The sequence below is a fragment of the Acipenser ruthenus genome, chromosome 8, assembly GCF_902713425.1.
Source record: "Acipenser ruthenus chromosome 8, fAciRut3.2 maternal haplotype, whole genome shotgun sequence".
Lineage (NCBI taxonomy): Eukaryota > Metazoa > Chordata > Actinopteri > Acipenseriformes > Acipenseridae > Acipenser > Acipenser ruthenus.
In genome coordinates, this window is record NC_081196.1 from 38,589,935 (window position 1) to 38,613,682 (window position 23,748).

The 23,748-nt window shown below is 37.6% G+C and overlaps 1 protein-coding gene across 1 annotated transcript in view; it reads right to left on the bottom strand.

Moving 5' to 3' along the window:
• si:dkey-100n23.5 overlaps positions 1 to 22,474 on the bottom strand; it is a 114,053-nt gene extending 91,579 nt beyond the window's left edge. Inside the window, exons 1-3 of the mRNA XM_034011282.3 lie at positions 22,249 to 22,474; positions 19,190 to 19,242; positions 17,462 to 17,516 (exon numbers count right to left, since the gene is read on the bottom strand). Coding sequence (XP_033867173.1) covers positions 17,462 to 17,516; positions 19,190 to 19,242; positions 22,249 to 22,329 — 189 coding nt within the window. The 5' untranslated portion in view covers positions 22,330 to 22,474. The remainder of the gene's footprint in view (positions 1 to 17,461; positions 17,517 to 19,189; positions 19,243 to 22,248) is intronic.
• Positions 22,475 to 23,748: the final 1,274 nt, after the last annotated feature.

Consider the following 23,748-nt stretch of genomic DNA (forward strand, 5'->3'; position numbering starts at 1 on the left):
ATACTGAAGGCAGTCTTCTAGCCATGCGGCCACCACGGCTTCAACTTTCTTCTCATTTTTGATACAAAACGAAAAAAATATATATTAAATTATTAGCTTGCTCTGGGGAATAGGAATCTAGGCACAGATTGAAAACATTATCATACACAGAGGATGTGTTGTGCATTACTATGTATTAAAATGTGTATACAGCTATAATCATTTTAACTAATTTTGCTACATCTACAGTATTTTATGATAAAACTTTCATGATCAAACATCTTGCTTACTTTGGGTCCACAAATTGGGTTTCAAATAAACTTAATAAGCTGGCTTGATTAACGGTTTTATATAGTATATCTGGGAGTTCTACTATTCTGCTTCATACTTCTATTCTGCTGCATATTCAAGCTAGAACATTCTGGATTTGGTCCACACAGACTCTTAACTGGAAGAGATCCCAGCTCAACAGTGTGTCCTGACCCTCAGTCCTGAGATCTATATCCAGTATAGGGAGATCAGATTCCCATGTGTTATCAACACATACAAAACATACACTGAACCAATCAACAACAATAAACAACAGACAATTTGGCTTCAGTCCAAACTTGTGCTAATTTTGCTAGCAGTACTTCAATTTAATTGGCAACGTTATGGTTGTTGACCGTACTGTAGCGTATACTGCATAATCCAACAGCTTTGCTCTTTGTACTTCATCACAAAGATTAAAGGTGTCTTATTATTTGTTTTTTTCAGATATACATATTTTTTTATATACTGTTGTGACAGTCTGTCTGAATGGTGTCATCAGAACCAGTAAATCAACACACAGCACTGCGAGTGAAATAGTGAATGAAAACGCTGCTGCACGGTTTATTAATTACGGAAAAATAAAAGGTTTGAACAAACACAAAAAACACTTTGTAAAATAAAACGGCACAGTAGCCAAAACGAACAGACAGACAAACGGGTGAAACCAGACACAAACAAGTACCGTGCTGGTTCTCCAGCACGTAGTAGCAATTATTACTTTAAATAAAATATCTCCTTCTCTCTCACCCGTTCTCCACTCATGAACACACAACCCCAAGTGAGTGCTTTGTGCATCTATATATACAATTGTGCTGGGATTCAATTACCAATTAATTGTTCACTTGAATCCCAGCACATGAACTAATCTGTGAAAACCCCGTGCTCACATGTTAAGTACTTTAAATGCACGTGAAGTGAAGTGCAATCCCTGTGCCTAAATACAATTATACATTTTAAATAACTCGTGCTACACACACCCATTTATATCCCGTGCAGCAATATCTATACACCAACATTAACACACTAACATGCAACATATAACACAGAAATGCACACAGGGGCGGGGCCTTGAAGCCTTGTTACACACTTAAACTTAAAAAAAATCATTTTTTAAACAATCTGTCTTCAAACATCAAACTTCCTTTGACTCTAGAGTTTCAAATAAACTTCATGGGGCGTTGCGACAGCGAGAGGAAGAATTTGAGCTGTAAGTCTCCCTCCCGACCAGAAAGAGCGCTGTGTAAGTTTGGTGGTAGGCTTTCCCATAGAGATGCTGACTGGACGGTAGGTGGGAACCGGGAGTCGGCTATTATGGAGGAAGCGTGTAGCTGCAAGTGCTCTATACAACTCCATTGTGATCAGAGCCCGGTGTTTTTTTGGTTTTTTTTTGCTATTGTTGCAGAGGACTGAGGAGCTAGGGAGCTGCCGCCACAGAGCCAGCATCACAACCCAGAGCACTACTCACCCCTGCACAGCCACGCACAACCCAGCACAGCACCAGCAGGATTGCGGGACACCGAGCACATCAGGATTACAATTGACCATTATTATTATTGTTATTGTTTATTTCTGGGACTGTAGCCCGCCTGTGCACTGCCACAGGCCTTTTCAAATTTATGAACACAAAAAATGAAATTTAGATGCTGGTAATACTGTTCCAGATACTCGGGGTTTTGTGGAGAGCTCTCTGCTGCCTACTGTCTTGCTTCTGGGACTGTTTGCAACTGGTTCAGGTTCTGACAATATTAATACAGTGCTCCCTATTTCACTATCTGACTTACACATGAAACGTGAAATGCTGACAAGCAATGAATTAGTGAAGGGCCCTTATACAGGAAAACATACGACTTTTACAATTTACTGTCAACCTGGCCTAACAGTGAACTAACCAAATAAATGAATTATCGAATGGTGAAATACTGAGGGAGCATCGTATTACCTTACTTTGACTAAGCTGATGTTGTTTATCAATCTGCTCTGGAACTATGCTATGTGATACTGTGAGTACATCCATGTTTACTCATTACTGCACTTGAACTGGATACCTCTTGCAACCCAGTGACTGTCTTTGTAATTCATGGACCTTGATCTGCTCATCCATGGGCCTTGTTCCAATGTTTTTTATTTATTTTTTTATTATGTTTAGTCATGATAATGCAGTAAAGAGTCAATATATCACCCCTGGGGAACACAGACAGGGAAAAAGGGAGGTAGCCACCGTTTATCATTATCATATCTAATCTTATGGGCACCAACTATAGAAGGAACACGCTACTGCTGGATATTATATTAGTCACAAACCTTCATGACTCGAAGTGTATAGTGGGAGATTTTTATTTATGTATTTATTTTTTATATATTGCTTTAGTCATCAAACACCTACAGACAACCTGGTTCTCATACTTTGTTTTGTTTTACTTTTGTATTATAACCAGGTTAATATCCTGATTCACTGTATAAATAAAATCAATGAAAAGCAGTTCTGTATGGCAATGCTTGAGTAAAGAAAATGTCACAGAAAAAAACAACAAAAAAAGACAACAAACGTACAATAACTGTTGTAGAGTTCCTTATTAAAAACAAATAAATAAAAACAGACACTGCACATACTTCAGTTATATCAGGGCATTACTCCAGCTAAGTGCAGAGGAGAAAAGAACCTGAGTGCATCTGGACCATAAAGGAAAAGTAGTGCGCCATTTTATTCCTACTTCATATATAGGGCTGAGAACAAAATCATGTTCTCAGCCCTATATATGAGATTACAAAACATATGAAAAGGCTGTCAGCTAATTAGCAGCCTCTTGGAGGTTCTATTTGGATAAATGGATCCATGGACTTATGACAATGTCCTATCATAATGAACTTATCTAAGAACGTCACCTTGTCCAGAATACAACACGTTTTATCACAATCTCAGTTTAGGTTACATTTGCATGGTTATATACAGCCTCAAAAACCACATCCTTGTTGCCGTGAATATTGGGCATGGAAATCTATTCAATTAATCTAAACGTTGACAGATCTACGTCCTTGAAATCTCTGAATACGAGAACACAAATTAAATGACCAAAATCCATTGAAACAAACATCCCGGCCACCATGTAACCATATCCAGTTTTTCCCCCATGGAGAAGGTGTACGTGCAAATTACTGAGTGTTAATGGAAAAGGCCAAACACCCTCTTACTTCAATCCCACAGATCATTGCACAGCACTCATGCCTACTGGAATAACACGTTCATTATTTTGCTAACCATCGGAAAGGATCAAACTAATAGGGTGGCATAACGATGACTGCAATTATTATCAGTTTCTTAAGACTGTGCAAACCCAGTGGAAACCACAGGAACAGACGGTTCTTGGGACAATTCAGGTAGGAACAGCAACACTGAACGCAAACAGCCCAGTGATCAAGCTGACAAATTTGAATCCAAGTTTCTCTTGAGCAATGTGGTGGACCAAAAAGAAAAGGCCAGCAGTCAGTGGAAATGTAATGTATCTTCTAAGCTTTGGAGTAAAGAACAGGTTTTACTATAATTAAATATTCCCTGCAGTTTATCGCTGTTAATTTAGAAAATGAAAAAAAAAGTGGTGAAATATCAGTGCAAATGTTTTTTTCTTTTTATAAATGATTTTTTTAGGTCAAAATGAGGGGAGACAAAGGAAAAAAGCCAAAATGTTCATAAAGCTGGAATATTTCAATTAATTACCAAAACATACAGGTGCATTAAAATGCATTTATTATTAGGTCATATCGTACATCTAAACAGTCATTTTTATGTTTGAGTGGAACAAATCGTAGGCGAAGAATGATTGTTCCATCTTTATAACGCTGTAGTCAGGAGACATAGTTAATAGACTGTATAATGAGAATTTAAATGGTAAGAGTTATTGGCAGTCATATTGACTTATAACCACAGAGCACTGCAAATCCTTTGAATTCATTAATCTCATATATATATATATATATATATATATATTATATATATATATATATATATATATATATATATATATTCTTTTTTTCCCAGCATTACAGTGCATTCCAATGCACGGGATACATATTTGAGGTACAATAATTTGTTTTTTTCTCTCCACACAATGTTGCAATTTTATCAAGTCACAAAACATTACCCTTCTAAACTCCATTGCCTTTCTTTTATTTTACATTAAGCTTGTTTCTTATTTTAACTCAAAAGTTTTGAGTCTCATATTTTCTCAAATTGTCCATTCAGCTAGCAGTCTATCCCAGTAATCTATTATATGTTTTTAGTTTATTGTCTCAAATTGTTTGTTTTAGAGAAATAACTAAAATGTGACTTTGATTTAACCTCTTTTTATTATTTACTAGGGATGGGAATTGTAAACATTTAAACATATAAACTCTAAAGAAGTGATTAAACGTTGAATAATATGCTAGACGTATAACCGGTCATGTGACAAATTTCACCAAACCGTATTTTTTAATATATTAATTTTAGTAATTTATCATTATATACAGCAGTACACCGTGTATCCGACTGCTGTGATGTCACAGTAAGGATATTATAAAGAGGAAGAGGTTTGGCAATTGCCTCCAAATAGCTTTTCTAATTGGTGCAACAGAAAGATCGACACTGGGTCAGGTTTTATTCTCGGTCGATCTGGCGCTTCATACTCTGTGTTCTTGATATCTATGTAATTTGTCAACAGAAGGGGATATTTAAAAAAAAAAAAAAAAAAAAAGGATTTCTCATTTGTGGCACTGATCCCTGAGCACTAAAGTTAATATAACAATGTATTGGAATCTGTGCATTCTGATTCTGTAACATATGTAAGCTGTGTTGTTATTAATAATAATAATACTAATAATAATAATAATAATAATAATACTAATAATAATAATAATAATAATAATAATAATAATAATAATAATAATAATAATAATAATATTATTTTCATTTTGTTCTTTGAATATAATATAATGTAAAAAATAATAATAATAATACAAATAGAGACATTTACTACGATAAAAATAATAATACAAATAGAGACATTTACTACGATAAAAATAATAATACAAATGCTTTTAAAAAGTCCAGATTGGGCTTTTTTTTAGATTCTATTGATTTTTTTGTATTACATGCAGGACAGCCACTATAAGATCGTTACCTTTATTAAAAATGTGCAGGGATGAATCTACCGGTTAATCAACTAATGCCCATAAATTAACCGATCAGAAATTTGTGGCAGCCCTAATTTCAATATATACTTTGGTGTGTTAGTGTTTTTTTTTTTTTTTTAAACTTTGTAGCTGTCTCTGCGATGTTAAAATGTCATTTGCTTATTTAGGGTTTATTTGCTTAGAAAATACTAACCAGGGCTGTCAGTACACATCATAATGTAATATAAAGAGTGTGTGTGTATGTAGATATGGTTTAAACGTTGACACCTGCATAACATTTAAACGTTCATAAAAATGTACCAAAAGCACATCCTTATTATTTACCTAAACATACAGTACTGTGCAAAAGTTTTAGGCAGGTGTGAAAAAATGCTGTAAAGTAAGAATGCTTTCAAAAATAGACATGTTAATAGATTATATTTATCAATTAACTAAATGCAAAGTGAGTGAACAGAAGAAAAATCTACATCAAATCCATATTTGGTGTGACCACCCTTTGCCTTCAAAACAGCATCAATTCTTCTAGGTACACTTGCACAAAGTCAGGGATTTTGTAGGCATATAGTCAGGTGTATGATTAAACAATTATACCAAACAGGTGCTAATGATCATCAATTCAATATGTAGGTTGAAACACAATCATTAACTGAAACAGAAACAGCTGTGTAGGAGGAGTAAAACTGGGTGAGGAACAGCCAAACTCAGCTAACAAGGTGAGGTTGCTGAAGACAGTTTACTGTCAAAAGTCATACACCATGGCAAGACTGAGCACAGCAACAAGACACAAGGTAGTTATACTGCATCAGCAAGGTCTCTCCCAGACAGAAATTTCAAGGCAGACAGGGATTTCCAGATGTGTTGTCCAAGCTCTTTTGAAGAAGCACAAAGAAACGGGCAACGTTGAGGACCGTAGACGCAGTGGTCGGCCAAGGAAACTTACTGCAGCAGATGAAAGACACATCATGCTTACTTCCCTTCACAATCGGAAGATGTCCAGCAGTGCCATCAGCTCAGAATTGGCAGAAAACAGTGGGACCCTGGTACACCCATCTACTGTCCAGAGAAGTCTGGTCATAAGTGGCCTTCATGGAAGACTTGCGGCCAAAAAGCCATACCTCCGACGTGGAAACAAGGCCAAGCGACTCAACTATGCACGAAAACACAGGAACTGGGGTGCAGAAAAATGGCAGCAGGTGCTCTGGACTGATGAGTCAAAATTTGAAATATTTGGCTGTAGCAGAAGGCAGTTTGTTCGCCGAAGGGCTGGACAGCGGTACACGAATGAGTGTCTGCAGGCAACAGTGAAGCATGGTGGAGGTTCCTTGCAAGTTTGGGGCTGCATTTCTGCAAATGGAGTTGGGGATTTGGTCAGAATTAATGGTCTCCTCAATGCTGAGAAGTACAGGCAGATACTTACCCATCATGCAATACCATCAGGGAGGTATCTGATTGGCCCCAAATTTATTCTGCAGCATGACAACGACCCCAAACATACAGCGAAAGTCATTAAGAACTATCTTCAGCGTAAAGAAGAACAAGGAGTCCTGGAAGTGATGGTATGGCCCCCACAGAGCCCTGATCACAACATCATCGAGTCTGTCTGGGATTACATGAAGAGAGAGAAGCAACTGAGGCTGCCTAAATCCACAGAAGAACTGTGGTTAGTTCTCCAAGATGTTTGGGCCAACCTACCTGCTGAGTTCCTTCAAAAACTGTGTGCAAGTGTACCTAGAAGAATTGATGCTGTTTTGAAGGCAAAGGGTGGTCACACCAAATATTGATTTGATGTAGATTTTTCTTCTGTTCACTCACTTTGCATTTTGTTAATTGATAAATATAAACTATTAACATGTCTATTTTTGAAAGCATTCTTACTTACAGCATTTTTTCACACCTGCCTAAAACTTTTGCACAGTACTGTATATTTTCTTACTTTTAAGTGAAATATGTTTTGTAGCTTTGCGTTTTATACACAGTATTGCAGGGGTTAAAAATACTGGCAGTGGTAAGCCCATCATTATTCAACGTAAGGCCTCCGAACAAGCAATAGTGCTCCATTAAACTTTAATCAGCCACTTCTGTTGGTTTTTCTTTCCGCTCCTTCTTTCTATAAGCTTTCAGAAGCACTTGCTGAATCCCAGACGCAGCTCTATCTGAGACCCAAGCTGTCACTCATACACACACACACACACACACACACACACACAAACGCGCGCAATCTAGTGTACATAGCAATAATCGCTCTCCACTCATCAGCACATACAGTACAAATCATGAGGAAATCTACTCCACAAATCCAACTTGAATCAGAAAATGGGTTGGAAATAACAGTCCGCTGTATTTCCAGTGAAATGACGATTTCACGCAGAAAGGTAAACTAATGGCTCTGCAGTATCAGCAGTGCTTGCTTGGGGAATAAAAGTTATTCTGTAAGGATTAGAAACCTACCCTGTTCTTTTCCAGTAGGGGTTTCAACAGTATGCACCTGTGACCAGGTGTTAATAACCCCATTAACACAGGCAGATAAGCTGTATCAAGATGAACAGGAAAAAAAAACATCCCTTTTTTCATGTTTTTGAGGGAGATAATGAACCAACTGATCGGAACCATACCTGATGCAGGGAGCTGAATTAAAGGGTCCTGTTCAGTTCAATTAAATAACAAAGGGCCTGGTTGGAACAAAGACTGACTACAATCGACTACCACAGGGCTACAGCATTCACCTCCTGTGCCACCTCAGCGCCTTCCAGTTCAACAATTAATTGGCCTTGCTTCTTCAGGCTGACCCAGAATGCAGAGGCTTATTTCCTGTCCCTGGCTGGCTGCACTCGGCACAGATGTTTGTTTCAGAATTAAGCAGAGCAGAGCAAGCTGTGAACCCTGAGATTAGAACAGCGGGAGCTTCAGTGTTTGATGCCTGATTAAGCCAGAGAGTGTAGATAGTTCGTTCTGCAAATATCGGCACACTAACACAAAAGACGCACACAAAAACAGCTCCCCCTACCTATTTGATTGGTTCTCAAATCCAGCCCTTCATTCATCAGCCCAGCCCCCCATCAAAATGAATTCTGGTCAATATCTAAAGGCAGATGTAGCGCACACAGCTCGCTCCCTTGTTTGTTAGCAAAGAGTTAGTCATTCTGCGTCTGTAAAATTAAGCTTCTTTGTGTTTTTTTTTATATACATTTTGTAATGAGCCAAGTCCCCTGGAAACATAAAAGGAGTTGCTGAATTTGGGTTAATAATTTGAAATTCGAGGCAGCTTCAGTCCTGAGTAAATGTTTACTGAGCACATACAGGTTTCTTCCTAAAAACTCCAGGTCAGGTGTACTGTACAGGATGCTGTGTCAATAGTGTTTTTAAAAGTAAATACACTATAGCTGGAGAGAAACAATTCCTGAATAAGTGTCTCTAACTGAACAATGCATGTATGTGTGTGGGGGCGAGAGCGGAAATGCTCTGCATTTACAAAACCACAAAACAAAAGAGTCAGTACCGACTCAATGAAAGCCCTGGCTGCTGCGGATTAGTGCGGAGCTCGGCCATTCAGATCCTGACGGCAACGGAGTCCCTTATACAGGCAAATCACATTAATGAGCTGCGCAGCAACTTGGTCACACAACCAGCAACTGGAAGGTCACTGCTAATTGAATTAGCACTTCTGTAGAGGCAATTTTCCTCAGCGGCCGGCTGATAGAACACTGTATATAATCATTATGAGGCACCTCACAGAGGAGAAGGAGCAGTGTTGTAATTGATTACAGGTTTGATTCACAGAGGATTTTCCCAAGAGGCTGAATTCTCCAGTGATAAATTACATTGCTGGAGGAGGGAGGGGGGTGGGGGGGTGGGGAGGGGGTTGTGCATAATCAAGGCTGTACTGTATTAACAGATCAATATAACACGATGATTCTTCATCACCCAATTATTATTATTATTGTTTTTTTTATTGTCATGCAGCTGTACTTTAAATTGCAGAGTCCCTCACTTTCAATTTTGCTTTTAATACAGTAATCCGCAGCAGCCAGGGCTTTCATTGCAGTCGGTGCTTACTCTTTTGTTTTGTGGTTTTGTAAATGCAGTAAGCAAGGAAGATAGCAATAGGATTACAATAACCCAACAGAAAGCAATATGTTTTTTGTGCAAAATCCGTCCAGCACCCTAACATAGCTTGAAGATGTCATTTATCCTTTCTGCTGCTACAGGTTGTTGCATGCATATTTGGCTCACAGATAAACAGCACGCACACACACCACTTTTTCGAGTGAATATGAGACCCTTAATTTCTAAGTATGATATGTGTATCGGCATGATTCATGTTTCATCATAAATGGCAAAGCGATGCATTTCCCCAAGCATTTAATTTCCTCCTATCAAATTGGTTGTAACACATATTAGACAGACGGAAACACACGGACTGCAAAAAACACACGCAGCAAACTAATGTAAAGCTACTAAAAAGCTGAACACATTTTCCTCACAAAACCAACAGAGGCACCATATGCCGTATTAGTCAGCAACATCCAGCTGGGAGTCTCAGTACAATTATAAGAACACTGGGAGGGACTCGCCCATGCTTCACTTCACCCTCCAGCTTTCACAGGCTGCAAGATAAGTATTTTTCTGTTCTAATGAGGAGCATGCTATGGCAGAGCATCAGCTTCAGGAACTAAGCTGTTGCCATAAAAAGGCACTATAGCCTGGTGGCTAGAGCAGAGTGAAAGAGGCTACAGAGCCTTGGGTTTGATACTTGGGGCACTATGTAAATCTAAACGGACTTCAGCTCCGTGTACCAGCTGTAAAACAGGCTAAACAGGGGTATAGTCATCATGATTTAAACAAATTATTATACATATCCACTTCAGTTCCGGTTTATTCCACCAGGAGTGATTTATTGCCCCCATTATTAACATGAAATGCAATAAAGATGCAGTGGTCTATTCAGGTGGCCTGAACAGTGGCAGATCTTCATATCACCTCCATTGAAATCAATAAGATCTAATACTGTTAAGAGAAATGTAATACTGTAAACAACCCCCACCTGATGAAGAAAAGAGAATATAGCATTTAACTCTTCATTTAAAAAAAAAAATTTGGGCATCGATCTAAAAATAATTTGATCTGAGAGAGAGAGAGAAAGAAAGAAAGAAAGAAAGAAAGAAAGAAAGAAAGAAAGAAAGAAAGACACAGAGAGAGAGGGTTTTCATTGTTCCAAGATTATCAGTTCATTAAAAATGGATGTTACTGTTGAGGATTTTCTTTTCCCCCCAACAATAAAAATAATTCACTTTAATATAATTTAAAAGTGAAAGACAATTGAGGATGATATAACCCAAACTCCCAGCCATACTTCAGAAGATGTTGCAATTCCCTCCAAACATCAACTCCATAAAGAATTTGTAAATGTTCTAAAGGAAAATGCCTTTGAAGATTTGTTTTCTTCTTTTAAAAGGTCTCATTTCAGAACAACATGAGTGCATTCACTTTATAACAACAGAAAATATAAAAGAAAAAACATTATGTACTGTACATGAATATGTAACTTTTATTACTGAAATGCTGGCCCCAAAACTACAAACAAATCCCAAGGGGGTTTACAAATATGCATAAAGATTGTATATAAAAGGAAAGTTACAATCAAGTACGTTTACAGTAAAACTGTCTTCAGACAGGAGTGAGATACAGAACAACACTCTAATCTTCTTTATATACAGTGCACCCTCGCTATAACAAACCTGTGGGGTCCAAGCCTTTAGTTTGTTATATCGAGGGGTTTGTTATAGCGAAATGACAATCAAAATGAATGATAACTGTTGGAGTAAGTTAATGAGATGAGATATTGTGAATAAAAGTATTCTGCCTTTGCTTTCCTTAAAGAATTAAAACACAGTACAAAAAGCAAAAATCCAGAATTGAAGCTAAACTTTTATTCAAAATCAATCTGACATGAATTGTTTCAAAGTGCACCAAAACGTAATCCAACATGCAAGAATCCCAAACTTAGCTTTTATTCCAGATCAACCCAACATGAAAAATTCATCAGATCCTCAAGTGTTTTTTTTTTTTCAGTTTTTTTTTTCTTTAATCAATCAATTTTGCTTTGCCGCACGGTTGCTGAACAAGCCAAAAAAACTGAGGGGTCTCAGATTTTCCTAGAAAAATTCACCTGGGGGTTTTCTGACATGCTGAGTTCAGAAATGATAGCCATTATCTTTTTAAAAATGTCCACTTCGACCTGTGACCTTGCAAAGGTCAACCTAAAGTGAGAAAGGGACCTTGACCAGAAAATTACCCTGGGTGCAATTTAGATGCTACCATCATGTGTAGCACCCCATTCTACTCGTATTGAATAGGGCTTTTCAGAAAAAAAATACTAGGAGCACCCTCCTCACTTCTGGCAAATTGCCAGACGAGGGGTAACTGACGAGTTTTATTTATATTTATTGCTTTTATTAATTTTAAAACCATGTTTTTTGTTTTTTTTATTGTGCTGCAAACCTACCTTAATACATGCTTGTGTTCCGATATTTACAGGGCTGTCTTTAGTGGATTTTACTGTTTTTATTGTTATTATAATACAAACTGTTATTACCCACTGACAACCTTTAATGACGTTGCTGGAATGTTGTAATTTACTTATGTCATTTCTAGAAGTTTGTGTGCAGGCAGCTTTTTCATGATTGCAACTGAAGTATTTGCAGATGTTAGTGATCTTACGTAATAAACGCTGAGTCTCCAATAGGTGCCGGGGCTACTGGCAAATATTGTAACTAAACGTCGGTGCTCAAAAAGCACTCTGGGTCAAAAAAAAAATACTGTGCTAATACGAAAAATAAGTTCATACTGTTGGTCCACTACACACTCAAAAATGCATCAAACTGATTAACAATAAAATCAATACAAGTACCAGTTTCATCACAAAATCAAAGAAAACGTGACTAATTTGTTTTTATAATGTGTACATTGATAAATAAGAAGGCTGGAAAAGGAGCAAAATACTAATATTCATTGCAAGACTCAAATGCACGAAATACAGTTAATACCAAAAAAAGAAAAAAACACGTAGAAATACACTAAAAGGCAACCCTGTTAATATCAGAAAACAAGTTTGTATTTTACTTGCTTTCAGCACGCTAAAAAAAGCTTCACAAGTGGTTTTAAAATGAATAACGTCATAAAAATAACTGTATGCATTTTGTGTACCTTAAAATAAATTCAATTCAGTTCTCTTATCATTCATCCAGAGCCTCTTCATCACTGTTGAAAATCAAATTGGTAAGCTCGCTGTACAGCCATTTGTGTGTATTGGCTGGAACATTCAGTATGATGCGCTTTCTATTATTATTCATAACCCGGCATTTAAAAGAGACCCGACGTCTATTTACCATATTTCGCAGCAGCCCCTGCACTTATTAGAGACCGTCGATTATTTGATGTTTTACGGTATACCTCTTTTCATCAAAACTAGACAAGCAGTTCCAATGACAGAGGACACACCTGGGTTTGTGTAATGGCTACTCCCGGGCTTATTGCAGAACCCCAATCGTGGGAATCATCTTGCAGAAAACTATTTATTGGTGGTAAATTAAAGAACAAATATCCCATCCAGACATTAGTGACACCAAGATATTTAGTAAGCTAAAGTATGTGTGGGGTAAAATGGGCAATATATTGCGCCGTCTCCATGGATATTCATCCCTTAGGAGTATATTAAATGCCACATACAGTACCCAAACTACTTCAGTTTAAAATTCTCTATCCCTTATAAATGGCAAATAGGTAATTAAGGAAAGATGAATCTCAGTATACCTGTATGAGGTATTTCACATAAATTAAAACAACATTTTAAGTAACTTTCACAGACTTGCTGCAATGCTTTTTTTTTTATAGTTCCCTTACTATTTCAGGGGTGTTTGCAATCATTCTTAGTGGTTCTGATTTGAATAGAATGTGGAAGGACATTGGATCAGTACCTAGGATTCACCAGACAGGCTCAAAGCCCGGCAGGTTTAGAAAACAACGGAAATAACTCAATACTAAAGCAACCTAACCCAGAATCAGAATCACTCAGAATGGTTGCAAACACCATTGAATAGTAAAGGGGAAATAATAAAAAAAAAAAGTAACAATGACATTTGAAGCTACTAACTCTTCAATGAACAGTAGCTTTTTGTTTCACAGGCACTTCTGATGCGAAGGGGAAATTTACAGAGGAGTATCAGAAACTGCCAACGTGTGTTTGTGTGTGTGTGTGCATGATGTCTGTGTAGCTTAGGTACAATAGTTTGTCGACAAGAAGACTCTGACAGCATACACAAGACTCCTGCAGCTCTAATGAGCTTTGTGCAGCCTGAGTCATTTATCTCCCTGCGCTTGTCAGCCCTGCACTGCTCCCCGCACCAGACCACCTGGCTCGATGAGGATGATTAGGAAGCTTATGAGCAAATCATGTTCTCCGCTGTGTCAGGGAATCAATTTCTCATCCCGTCATTACGTCACGGAACACTGAAGGTGCGGGAAGGACAATGAGAGCCCCGGTCGTTGACTCACTGTTTCCGATTGCAGCGCTCTTAACAGCACGTTGCGCTCACCTTCCTTATCAGCCCTTTGCAACCCGAGAGCAGTTGCACAAGATTAATCTCCGAGAGCGATGGGAGATCTCTTTAATGTGTTTTTCGCCACTGGAGGTCTGCTCTTGAATACCGACAGCGCAGGGTATGAGATTTCAAACCACTCTGCAGTAATTACAATTCCCTTTACCCATCCACCTTCCCTTGTAAACCTGAAAGACATCTCAATGAAAATATGCATTGCTTACCACTGTGAATTCACAGCTACTGAGTTTTCTGTGGTCTACTGTATTTATTCAGCAAAAAAAAGATATATATATATATATATATCTTGAGTGCTTTTTTAGACCCCTGGTTAAAACAAACAACCTGGTCTGTGTATAGCTACCAGTAACTGGAGCTGGAACCACTGTTCTACAGTACATGCTGGGACAGAACATATTCTTATGGTGTTGTATTTTAGCGCAGTAGAGTTCGGAGGTAAACAGTTACGTTAAATCAAAACTAAATTTTCAGAAAATAATACTGAACACTCACCTCATTATTATTTGTACTTTATGCTTGACTGTGTCCGGAGGTAAATTAAGGATGGGTTTTAGAGGAAAGAGAAAATGTTTTTTTTCTCTTTGTTACCTTTACTCCTTGACTTCTGCAAGCAGTATCCTAAATCCTACTGGAATAGCTTACTTCTACTGTATTTACTGTGCTTAAACGTACAGATTATCTTATGTGCTGTAAATTACTTTTGACAGGAATTATACTGTAATCCTTTGGTTTTCCACAGGGACCTTTTCCCACTTCAACCTGTCTGGCTTCCACAGCAAAACATTGCTTTTTTACAGACGTTTCTTGAAAGAACACTTACTGTTAAATCTATGTGAATTCAATTACATTTTCAGAATCCTGAATGTAAATTTCTTCTTTTGATGTTGTTTTTACAGGGGCAATACTAGTTGCTTAAATCATGTAAATTAAATTCTGGGAGGTCCCAGTGGATTGCCTAGTAAAAACACTGCCATTTGGATGGCAGACTGAGCCATGCAGGCTTGATTCAAATCTCATGTGCAGGAAGTGGAGCTCTGCATTGGCCTTCGTTCTCCCGTGGGAGGAGAATATAAGCCAGTTCACCTCATTGCGCTCCGACAACCACTACTGGTCAGGAGACTTACAAGACCAGGCAAAAACTTCCCAGACTCTGAAGTTTTGCCATAGGCATCCAAGAAGCTTCCATTACCTTTCCTCCACTGTATCCTGTGGTGTCCATATCAGAGAGATATATCTTTCAACATAATCCAGATTGTTTCAATATCTTTTATTCATACATTTTGGGTCATAAATCAGCTGAAAATACACTTCTCACTTACTCGAAAGCATTCACCAGGATAGAGAATTTATCCTAGGAGCATCAAAGTGTGTCCAGACCAGGCTCCCTCCATCAACAAGGCTCGTTTGCTGTGCCCACAAGCTATTCATTTGAATCAGAGCAGCAGCACGGTTGCAGGAGCTGGATGCAGCGCATTCTACTTTCACTACACCGTGACAGATTGGGATGGAGTGAAGATAACTTGCTGTTCCCCAATTACAGGTTTATTGCAGTCATATGTGTCAACAGACTTAACTCTTTCACAGCACTCCCATATACAGGTCCAGGAGAGATAACTGCAGACTGATTTTAAAGTGTAAGGCCATTTCTAGTTATTTTTCGGTATAAGGCACTGAATCTATTCTTTATCTTAGGGATATCTTTCTGTAGTTTCTTACTGCTAAAAGAGTTAAAATCAAGTCTGTAAAGCCAGTCACTTAATCCTAAAGCCTTGTGCAATCCCCGTTTGGAAATACTAAATCAGATTCACAGAGGTAACCTAATACTAATGCCACAGTATGTACAGTAACCCAGGCCTGTATGGGTGTGTCTGTGTGCTGAAAGGTGTGGAGTCTATGCTGTATGACTCAGGATGGAATGTGAACTCATATGCCTGGGATTATGAACAGAGGACCCTTTGAATACACCAGTCAAAGTGAGCACGGCTCAGATTTTAACTAGATCATTGTTTTAGCTGTCTGTTGTGGGGTGCTAAGATATGCTATATCCCACAAAGCTCTGGAAACTGTAACGTACAATATTATATGGTTATTCTCTTTAACCCACACTCAGCACATTCAAAACAAAGTAGTAATTCACACATCAGAACTGTGAATTACAACTGACTGACAGGAGGGAAAAGACCCAGCCTCTTCATGCAGGGCATATGAAAAACACCTCAGCCGTTTTAATTCGACTGACCATAATACTCTTAAAAAATGTAAAAAAGAACTCAGAATCTCCCTCAACGTGACCAAAAAAAAACAGACTGGTCTTGTTTATATATAATATTCTACATATACAGTCCTGCTGCATTATCTGCACACTATTATGGCACAACAGAAACTTCCTTCCTAAATTACTAGATAGCTTAATCAATTAATGCATCTAAACGCTGTATTGCCCAGCCATGTGTAAGTTGTACTTATTTACTGATTTTATTTATGTTTCAAGGTAGTTTCTGTTCGGAATTGAATGTAGGTACTTCGCTTTTCTGGGAATTTTGTGTTTTGCACAATTGAACCCATTCTACAATACAGAACAACAGATACAGTAACTTAGGGAACTGTAGTTTTATTTTTTTATTTAACCTATTGACACCAAAGCCTAGTCCTGGTAATTTGACACAAACAGCAGCAACCAAGAAATAATAAAACACAATCAAACATAATGAAATGCACAACAATATCCCAAACAGAAAACCAGGGGCAAAAAAGAACAAATACCCAAGAAAAATAATTACTGACCAAGTAATTTAAGAATTATTTGGCATGTGAACTTCAATACAGACACACGTTTTTAAATCAGTCAATCCTCAGACCAGCATGCAAATGATTCTATGTCCATGGTACTGTAACTGATAAGCAAAATACATTTCTCCTATCTGCATGAAAATTCAGGAGGCAGTTCAATTCAAGGTCTCCTGAATCGTAGCCAATATTTGGCCTAATTAACAAAGAACTCAAACAATATTTACAGAACCAAACTAATGCCCATGTGTTGATTTCAGCATTCAGTGTGTATTTAGGTAGCGTGAATATAGTTAAGTACTTAACTCCTTTAAACACAAAGCAGTACCAATGACAGCCCCGACGGTGTGTTAAAGGGCACCCCAATCCAGCATACAGCAAGCAACGATGTACCAGAGGTACAGTACAATATGGATCTTGCACAAGTACTCCAATACTTATAATGTATATTTTTATTATTTGGTGCTATTTTTATTTCAGAGACATAAGCTTCCACAGAATCAACATTAAATATATTACCACTGGGTATCATTCTAACTGTAAAAGCTTTACATGATAAAAGGTTATCAGATACACCTTGAGGTGGGGGGTGTCAGTCTTACCTGAGCCAGGGAGTTGTACTTCCGAAATAGCCATATCACACAGAGCATGAAAAAGCTGGGAAATAAAAGAGAGGACAAGATTCAATGTTTGCATGCTAGTAAAAGCTTTTTAACTTTTTTAATTAAAAAACATGCTTTTTAAAAAGTAATAGTAGATTGCAATTTTTTTTTTTTTTACTTCATGTAAATGATCAGCTTTTCAGTAACACCTACAAGATACGAGGACAAATTGCTAAAAGATTTTTCTAAAAGGTGTTTTGTTTTCTAAAACAAATTGCTAAAAGGTTTCCTGCTTTGCCATCCTTCATTTTCTTCATTACTATTTTCACTGCCATATATTGTTTAGTTCAGCATTTCTTAAGTTTCAGTGGAAATAGTGAACAGTGAAATGGTACTGAATCTAATAAAGGGTAACAGATGTTCAAAATTAAGGAACCACACCTTTCTTTCATGTGAGTGAGATACACAAGCTGGTTTACATGTGTGTGTTATGTTCTGGGAGGTTGCCAGGCAACCTGCAGACTCGGTCCGCCAACAAAAACAAGTATTGAAGTGTAACAGCAGCGCCACAGAGAGCTAAGGGCCTTTGCTGGGTTTTAGAGAGGAGCAACAGGGGACAATGGCTGCCATAACAATAATCTGTAGCATCTTACATACCATATACAATTGTACTAGGTTCAGTAGTGTTCACGAGGCAAGCCCCCCATTGCTGGTGTTACAGAGACATGAACTAGATTCACGCCAGCCTTTCTCCAATTATTTTGCATCACACTCACTGTTTGAAAGCCATTAATGCTGAGTTACCAATACAATCATACAATAATAGGTGATGCCTCATACATTCCCAGAATGTTCCAACTGTGTGAGCGTATACAGTATACAGTATTAGGTTTTCTTTTTTTGACGCAGTTCCAAAAATGGATAAGCCCCACAACTCTACCTTGCTTTGTAATGTGCCAGCATGCCTCCTGTTTGGAGCGCCGCAGGTGATGTGTGAATGGGGTTTCAGGGAGCATAGTGTGCAAATGAAGCTCTTGTTTGTCAGAATTTCTGAGAACTGTACACGCTGACGTTATTTTAACACAACATGAGCAGAACACTGATTGCAGCTTCCACAGGAACCTTTATCAGGAACGCAGCCAAATTAGGAACAATGGATCTGACATGCAAAGTAAAATATACTGTAATATTCATCTACATACAACAGTTGTTGTTTATATTTAGCTCACTGCTTGCTTTGGGTTATCACTCAGATCAGGAAATCTAAGCAAGCAGATCAATCAAGCAGATCAATATCAGAGATGGAAATAAGACTCCCATTGCATAGCTATTTGATCAACCCCTGGTTAGGGTTTAATAAAACACACCTGAGCTTGTTATACACTACAGCTAATAAAGCACATATTAAAACCTGGAATGCAGAATGCTATGCAATATGAGTCTTATTTCCATCTCGGTATATCTAGGAAAGATGACATCACTTAAAGCAGCAGGCCTATAAACTAATCTTGTGTATATATACATATGGACACTAGGGATACTTAGGAATTATGGTATGACAGGGTGGTGTGGTGTGGAGTGCTGAGATATCACAAGGCTTTTATTGGGTGGTGTTTAAAAAAAAAAAAGTTTACTGGTTAAAACGTGTAATTGACCAATTAGACCGCAGAATCTGTGGCTGCTATTTTATAAGATGAATTACCAAATGGCAAAGTAAAATAAACTTACCAACTTATTAAAGAGAAGGTAGCAGTCACACGCTTCACTTGGATGATCAGAACCTGAGGATGCAAAACACATCTGGTCATTTCAAACTTGCCAATTCCACTGCCTTCAGCACTTCTATGAATGCTTACCAGGATTGGTTTGGAGTTTCTAATTAATCCTCATGTCAGTTGTCTAGTTTAAAATGGGTTCTCTGTATCAGTGTTAAAGGTGGGGAGTTTTATTAACAGGAGCCCAAACAAGAATCACAATACCGTTACAGTAATCGTGTAATCTAGTGCTTTGTAGAAGAGAAATCAACCAAAATCAAAAGCTCAGTTATGCTGGAAAGACCTCAAATATAAACAAGGACCTGAAACATGACAACACATTAATAGCTCTGTTGAACAAAAAACAGGATGCCAGCATGTCTTTCCTATTTTCACAAACAATGGCTTTGTGTTTTGATGCATTCCCACCATGAAAAAGTCCAATGACCAACATAGTGCAGTATGTGGCATACATTTTGTATACCTTACAAAGGGTTTAAGCGAACCCTTTTTTACAGCTGAAAAGTAAAAGCATACCAGTGTAATAAAGCATAGTGAAAGCATGGTAAAGCAGACTGCAAGTCAGCACGGTAAAGCATGTTTAAAAAAAAACATGACAAACCATGGTAAACTACGATAAATGCATAGTATGATCATGGGTAAAACATGGGAAAGTTGCAAAATTGCATTCTGCATTTACTGTGGTAAACTTGTATAAGAGTCTGTGTAACATTTTTTGGTCCGTTTGATAATATTTTGTATTCAATTATCTAATGAGTTTTCCAATTGCAGAATCGTTTATGATGAAGTAGACAAACCGACTGAGATCACATGATAAGTTTCCGTGTTTTTCAGGGGGGTAGAAGTTAATAAAAAGGTGCCTTGAATTCAAATGACGCTGTACAGAAAAAACAGCTGCGCTAAGACAGAACAGGATAGAGGGGGCTCTCCAAGTTCAAACAATGTCACCAGGTCACTTCTTTCAGCTGCAGTTCTGAAAGTCTGGGTATCACTCATACAGCAGAGAGTCTTGTAGATACATTTCTGTGTTTTCACAAGCCATCATTATGGGTCACTGCCTGTCTAGCAACATGAAAAGTCACCGATGATAGGAAAGAAAGGAAGCCTGCAATGAAAAGGGCAAGCAGTCAAATGTCAAAGCACTGTGCTGAAGTCATCTTCATTAACAAACGGTCTTTACAGGTGGAAAAGAGCATGTAAATAATAAAGGCTGATTTAATTAAACGATAACTACAGGGTCCATCAAGTGAATGAGGAAATAACAGTGTTCCGAGTGTACAAGATCAGAAGATTGTTATCACCTAATACAATCACTGCACCCTGTTGTGCTTCGCGCTTTCTTTGTTTCAAAGTCTTGATTTTTAATAAAAATAAATGTTAGTCTGCCACAATGCTGTAAATGGACCTTTCAAGTCCAAACTGTACCATATCATTTAAGCGCAGCATGACAGAATTTCATCTTGAGCACTTCATCTAGTCTAGTCCACGTTGTTTTACATCTTCTTTCATTTCCAAGGGGATGTACCGCAGCAGTGCTGACTGCATCTGCCGCAAGGATCAGTGAAATGAGGTGGCTGGTATATGTTTCCAGGTTGCTTAGCAACAAAACCAACATATTGGGTCCAGTTCATAATTTGAGCTTTCACCCGCAGCAGAGTTTCACATCCCAGTTTCACAGTTAAATATGTGTGAAAATCAATTTAGGCATTCATCCATATCTGCATACATCTGCATTGCTGTGTTATATTTGCATATTACAGCCAGACTACTGTTTTATCGATTTCATTGTTTCAATCTGTGAAATATGTCAGCATGTACATGGAATTAACAAGTACATTCCATAGCTAGCATCAACAAAATGGTATTCATTTAAACAATTTTACTGGTTTATGAGGAATACTACACACCAGCTTTTTTGCTCCTATATATATATATATATATATATATATATATATATATATATTTTGCCAAAATACTTTAGTGACCAATTAACCACAAACTACTTAGCACACAGTGTTATTCTGAGTTGGCAAGATAAAAGACAGAATTGAGGACTTTATACTAGTGAGGGAGGCTATATATATATATATATATATATATATATATATATATATATATATATATATATATATAGTTACTATACCAAGGCTTTGCTCTTTTCTTGTTCTAATAAATGTTTAACACAGTAAATTAGCAATTTTCCCATGGTTACAGCATTTCCCATAGCCTACTATGGCTTACCATGTTTTCAAATATACTTTAACATATGGCTTTGGGCTTCACAATGCCCACCTATACTTTACCATGTTTTCAATATTATTTATTACCCTTTTACATTTTTTTTTATAAGGGCAGGTCCTGTTTATCAACAAAAAATAAAAAAGTCAGTAAAATGTGTTTATGAGTTGATAGGGTTTTATTGCTGCCAGTACCAAGCCTGGCGGCTATCAGTAGCAGTACCACAGCAAGCCCTGTTTCTACTTTTAGATTGCTTCCTAACCTACAAGATGCAATATACAGCATCCTACTGCTGCAAGTATATTACAAGCAGGGGCATTCTTACTCGTCTCACACACAGTGTGAAGCAGTGGTTCACAGGCTGAAACACGTGTCACCTGCAGCTAAACTTATCTTTCAGGAACTTTAGCCAACTGGACTGGTTAGAGGACACTAAGCAACTACGTTGAACTATATAGGCTAGTAGTACTACAGATAAAGAGAGACACAAATACATTTTATTTAAGCGTACAATTAAATTCAATCATAATTGGGTCACTGCGGTTAGAACACTTATTGCCAAGCTAATAACATTAACGTTATTTGCACGCCCTCTCAAATGTCCCTACACTGCCAAATTGTGATAAACTTTACACAGAACAACCGACTAAATAAAATGTGCCGTGTTATTTCCTGCACATGGATGAGCATAGCGCCTACGTATCCTGGCTTGTATTGATGGAGGTTTGTACCATGTTGTTAAGTAATATATTGCCATGCTCCTGCTGTACTTACACATTTGTAGTCGTCCGAGTTCGTAAGAAAAAGAGGGCAGCGGGTGTTGTTTTTATCATATACAACGTTTTGATTGTCCATTCTAAAATTGTGCTAGTCTAACGTTTTGATGGCAAGAAATTCGGAACGTATAGTCATTGTGTGTACATACCACCAGACAGAATTACAGGGAGAGAGGAGGGACAAAACTACACAGGTCGTTTTCCTAACACAGTGCTGTCTGACTGGAGAGTTTCGAATCATGCTCATTACGGTGACATATGTGTTTTGTAAGTTTCTGTTAGCATCATTTACAACTACACAGGTTTGTATTATTATTGTGATGTTTTATTTTATTAAGATGACTTGAACTGTTAACGTGCAAATAACGATTAAGTACAGACTAAGGAAGTAGGAAGTAGCTACCTTAAACTATCAACATCAATTCACTGTAATTAACTGTTAATGATCAGAGGGGGTATCGTGGGAGCACAAAAGAAAGTGACACCACAGTCTGTCAGTACATTGAAATATTTACAAACCTCTGAAAATGAAATATAACCTCCACAAAACTGGACTAATACTAGACTAGAGTAACGATAGGAACGGCTAAGACACCCCACATCACCCCATCACCCCCTCACTGGTATCTGCATTGAAATGCTAATGTATGCCGAATGAAGCCACTTGAATTTAAATTTACAGTAATGGTTTCCCAGCATTTGCCTGGCTCCTAAATTGCCTGCCAATTTTCTCCTTCAAGATGAGGTACTGCAGCTTAACCCTGTGTTGTCACCATCTGCAGTAGAAAATGGATCTCAGAAACAACTGATTTGATATGATTTTTTTAAAGGGAAATGTAATTATTATTATTTTTTAAATAGTGGTACATTTATGGAAAACCATTAAAAAACACTTTGGGGGTTTGCTGTACACACATCAAGGTTAATAATCAAACGGTGGGTATTGTCAATGTATGAATTATGTTTTAATGTAGTTCTGTTGGTTGGCAGGTTGCCCTCCTTGGAAACAAAGCCCTGGTAAATAAACACATTCCAAAAATGTCCACTTGTAAATATTATCTGACCAAAAACTGCTTATATGCAAAGTACTATAAAACAAATGTGACATACGAAGAAGAAAATATTTTTAAAGAATAAAAATGAATAAACAAATGTTTCATAAAATACATTCAGTATACAATGTCAACGGAATCGGTCGTAGAGATTATTTTCTAATTCTAATTCTAATTGAATTCCCACTGTTGTGTGTATGCATAGGTTGCATTGCTGCTGGGCCCATTGCTTTCACTACTTCTTTTTCAATAGCCTGAGAGGGAGCTGGCCACACCGCAGTTAGCTACATACTGATATGGAGAGGCAGCAATTTCAGATGGAGATTACATTTGCATTTTTATTATTTCTATGGCTCATCCATAACTTTAACATTCAACCTTAAGATGTTCAGTAATGCAATTTTTATTTCTATTATTACTGAAATACATCTTGAATTGTGGAACAT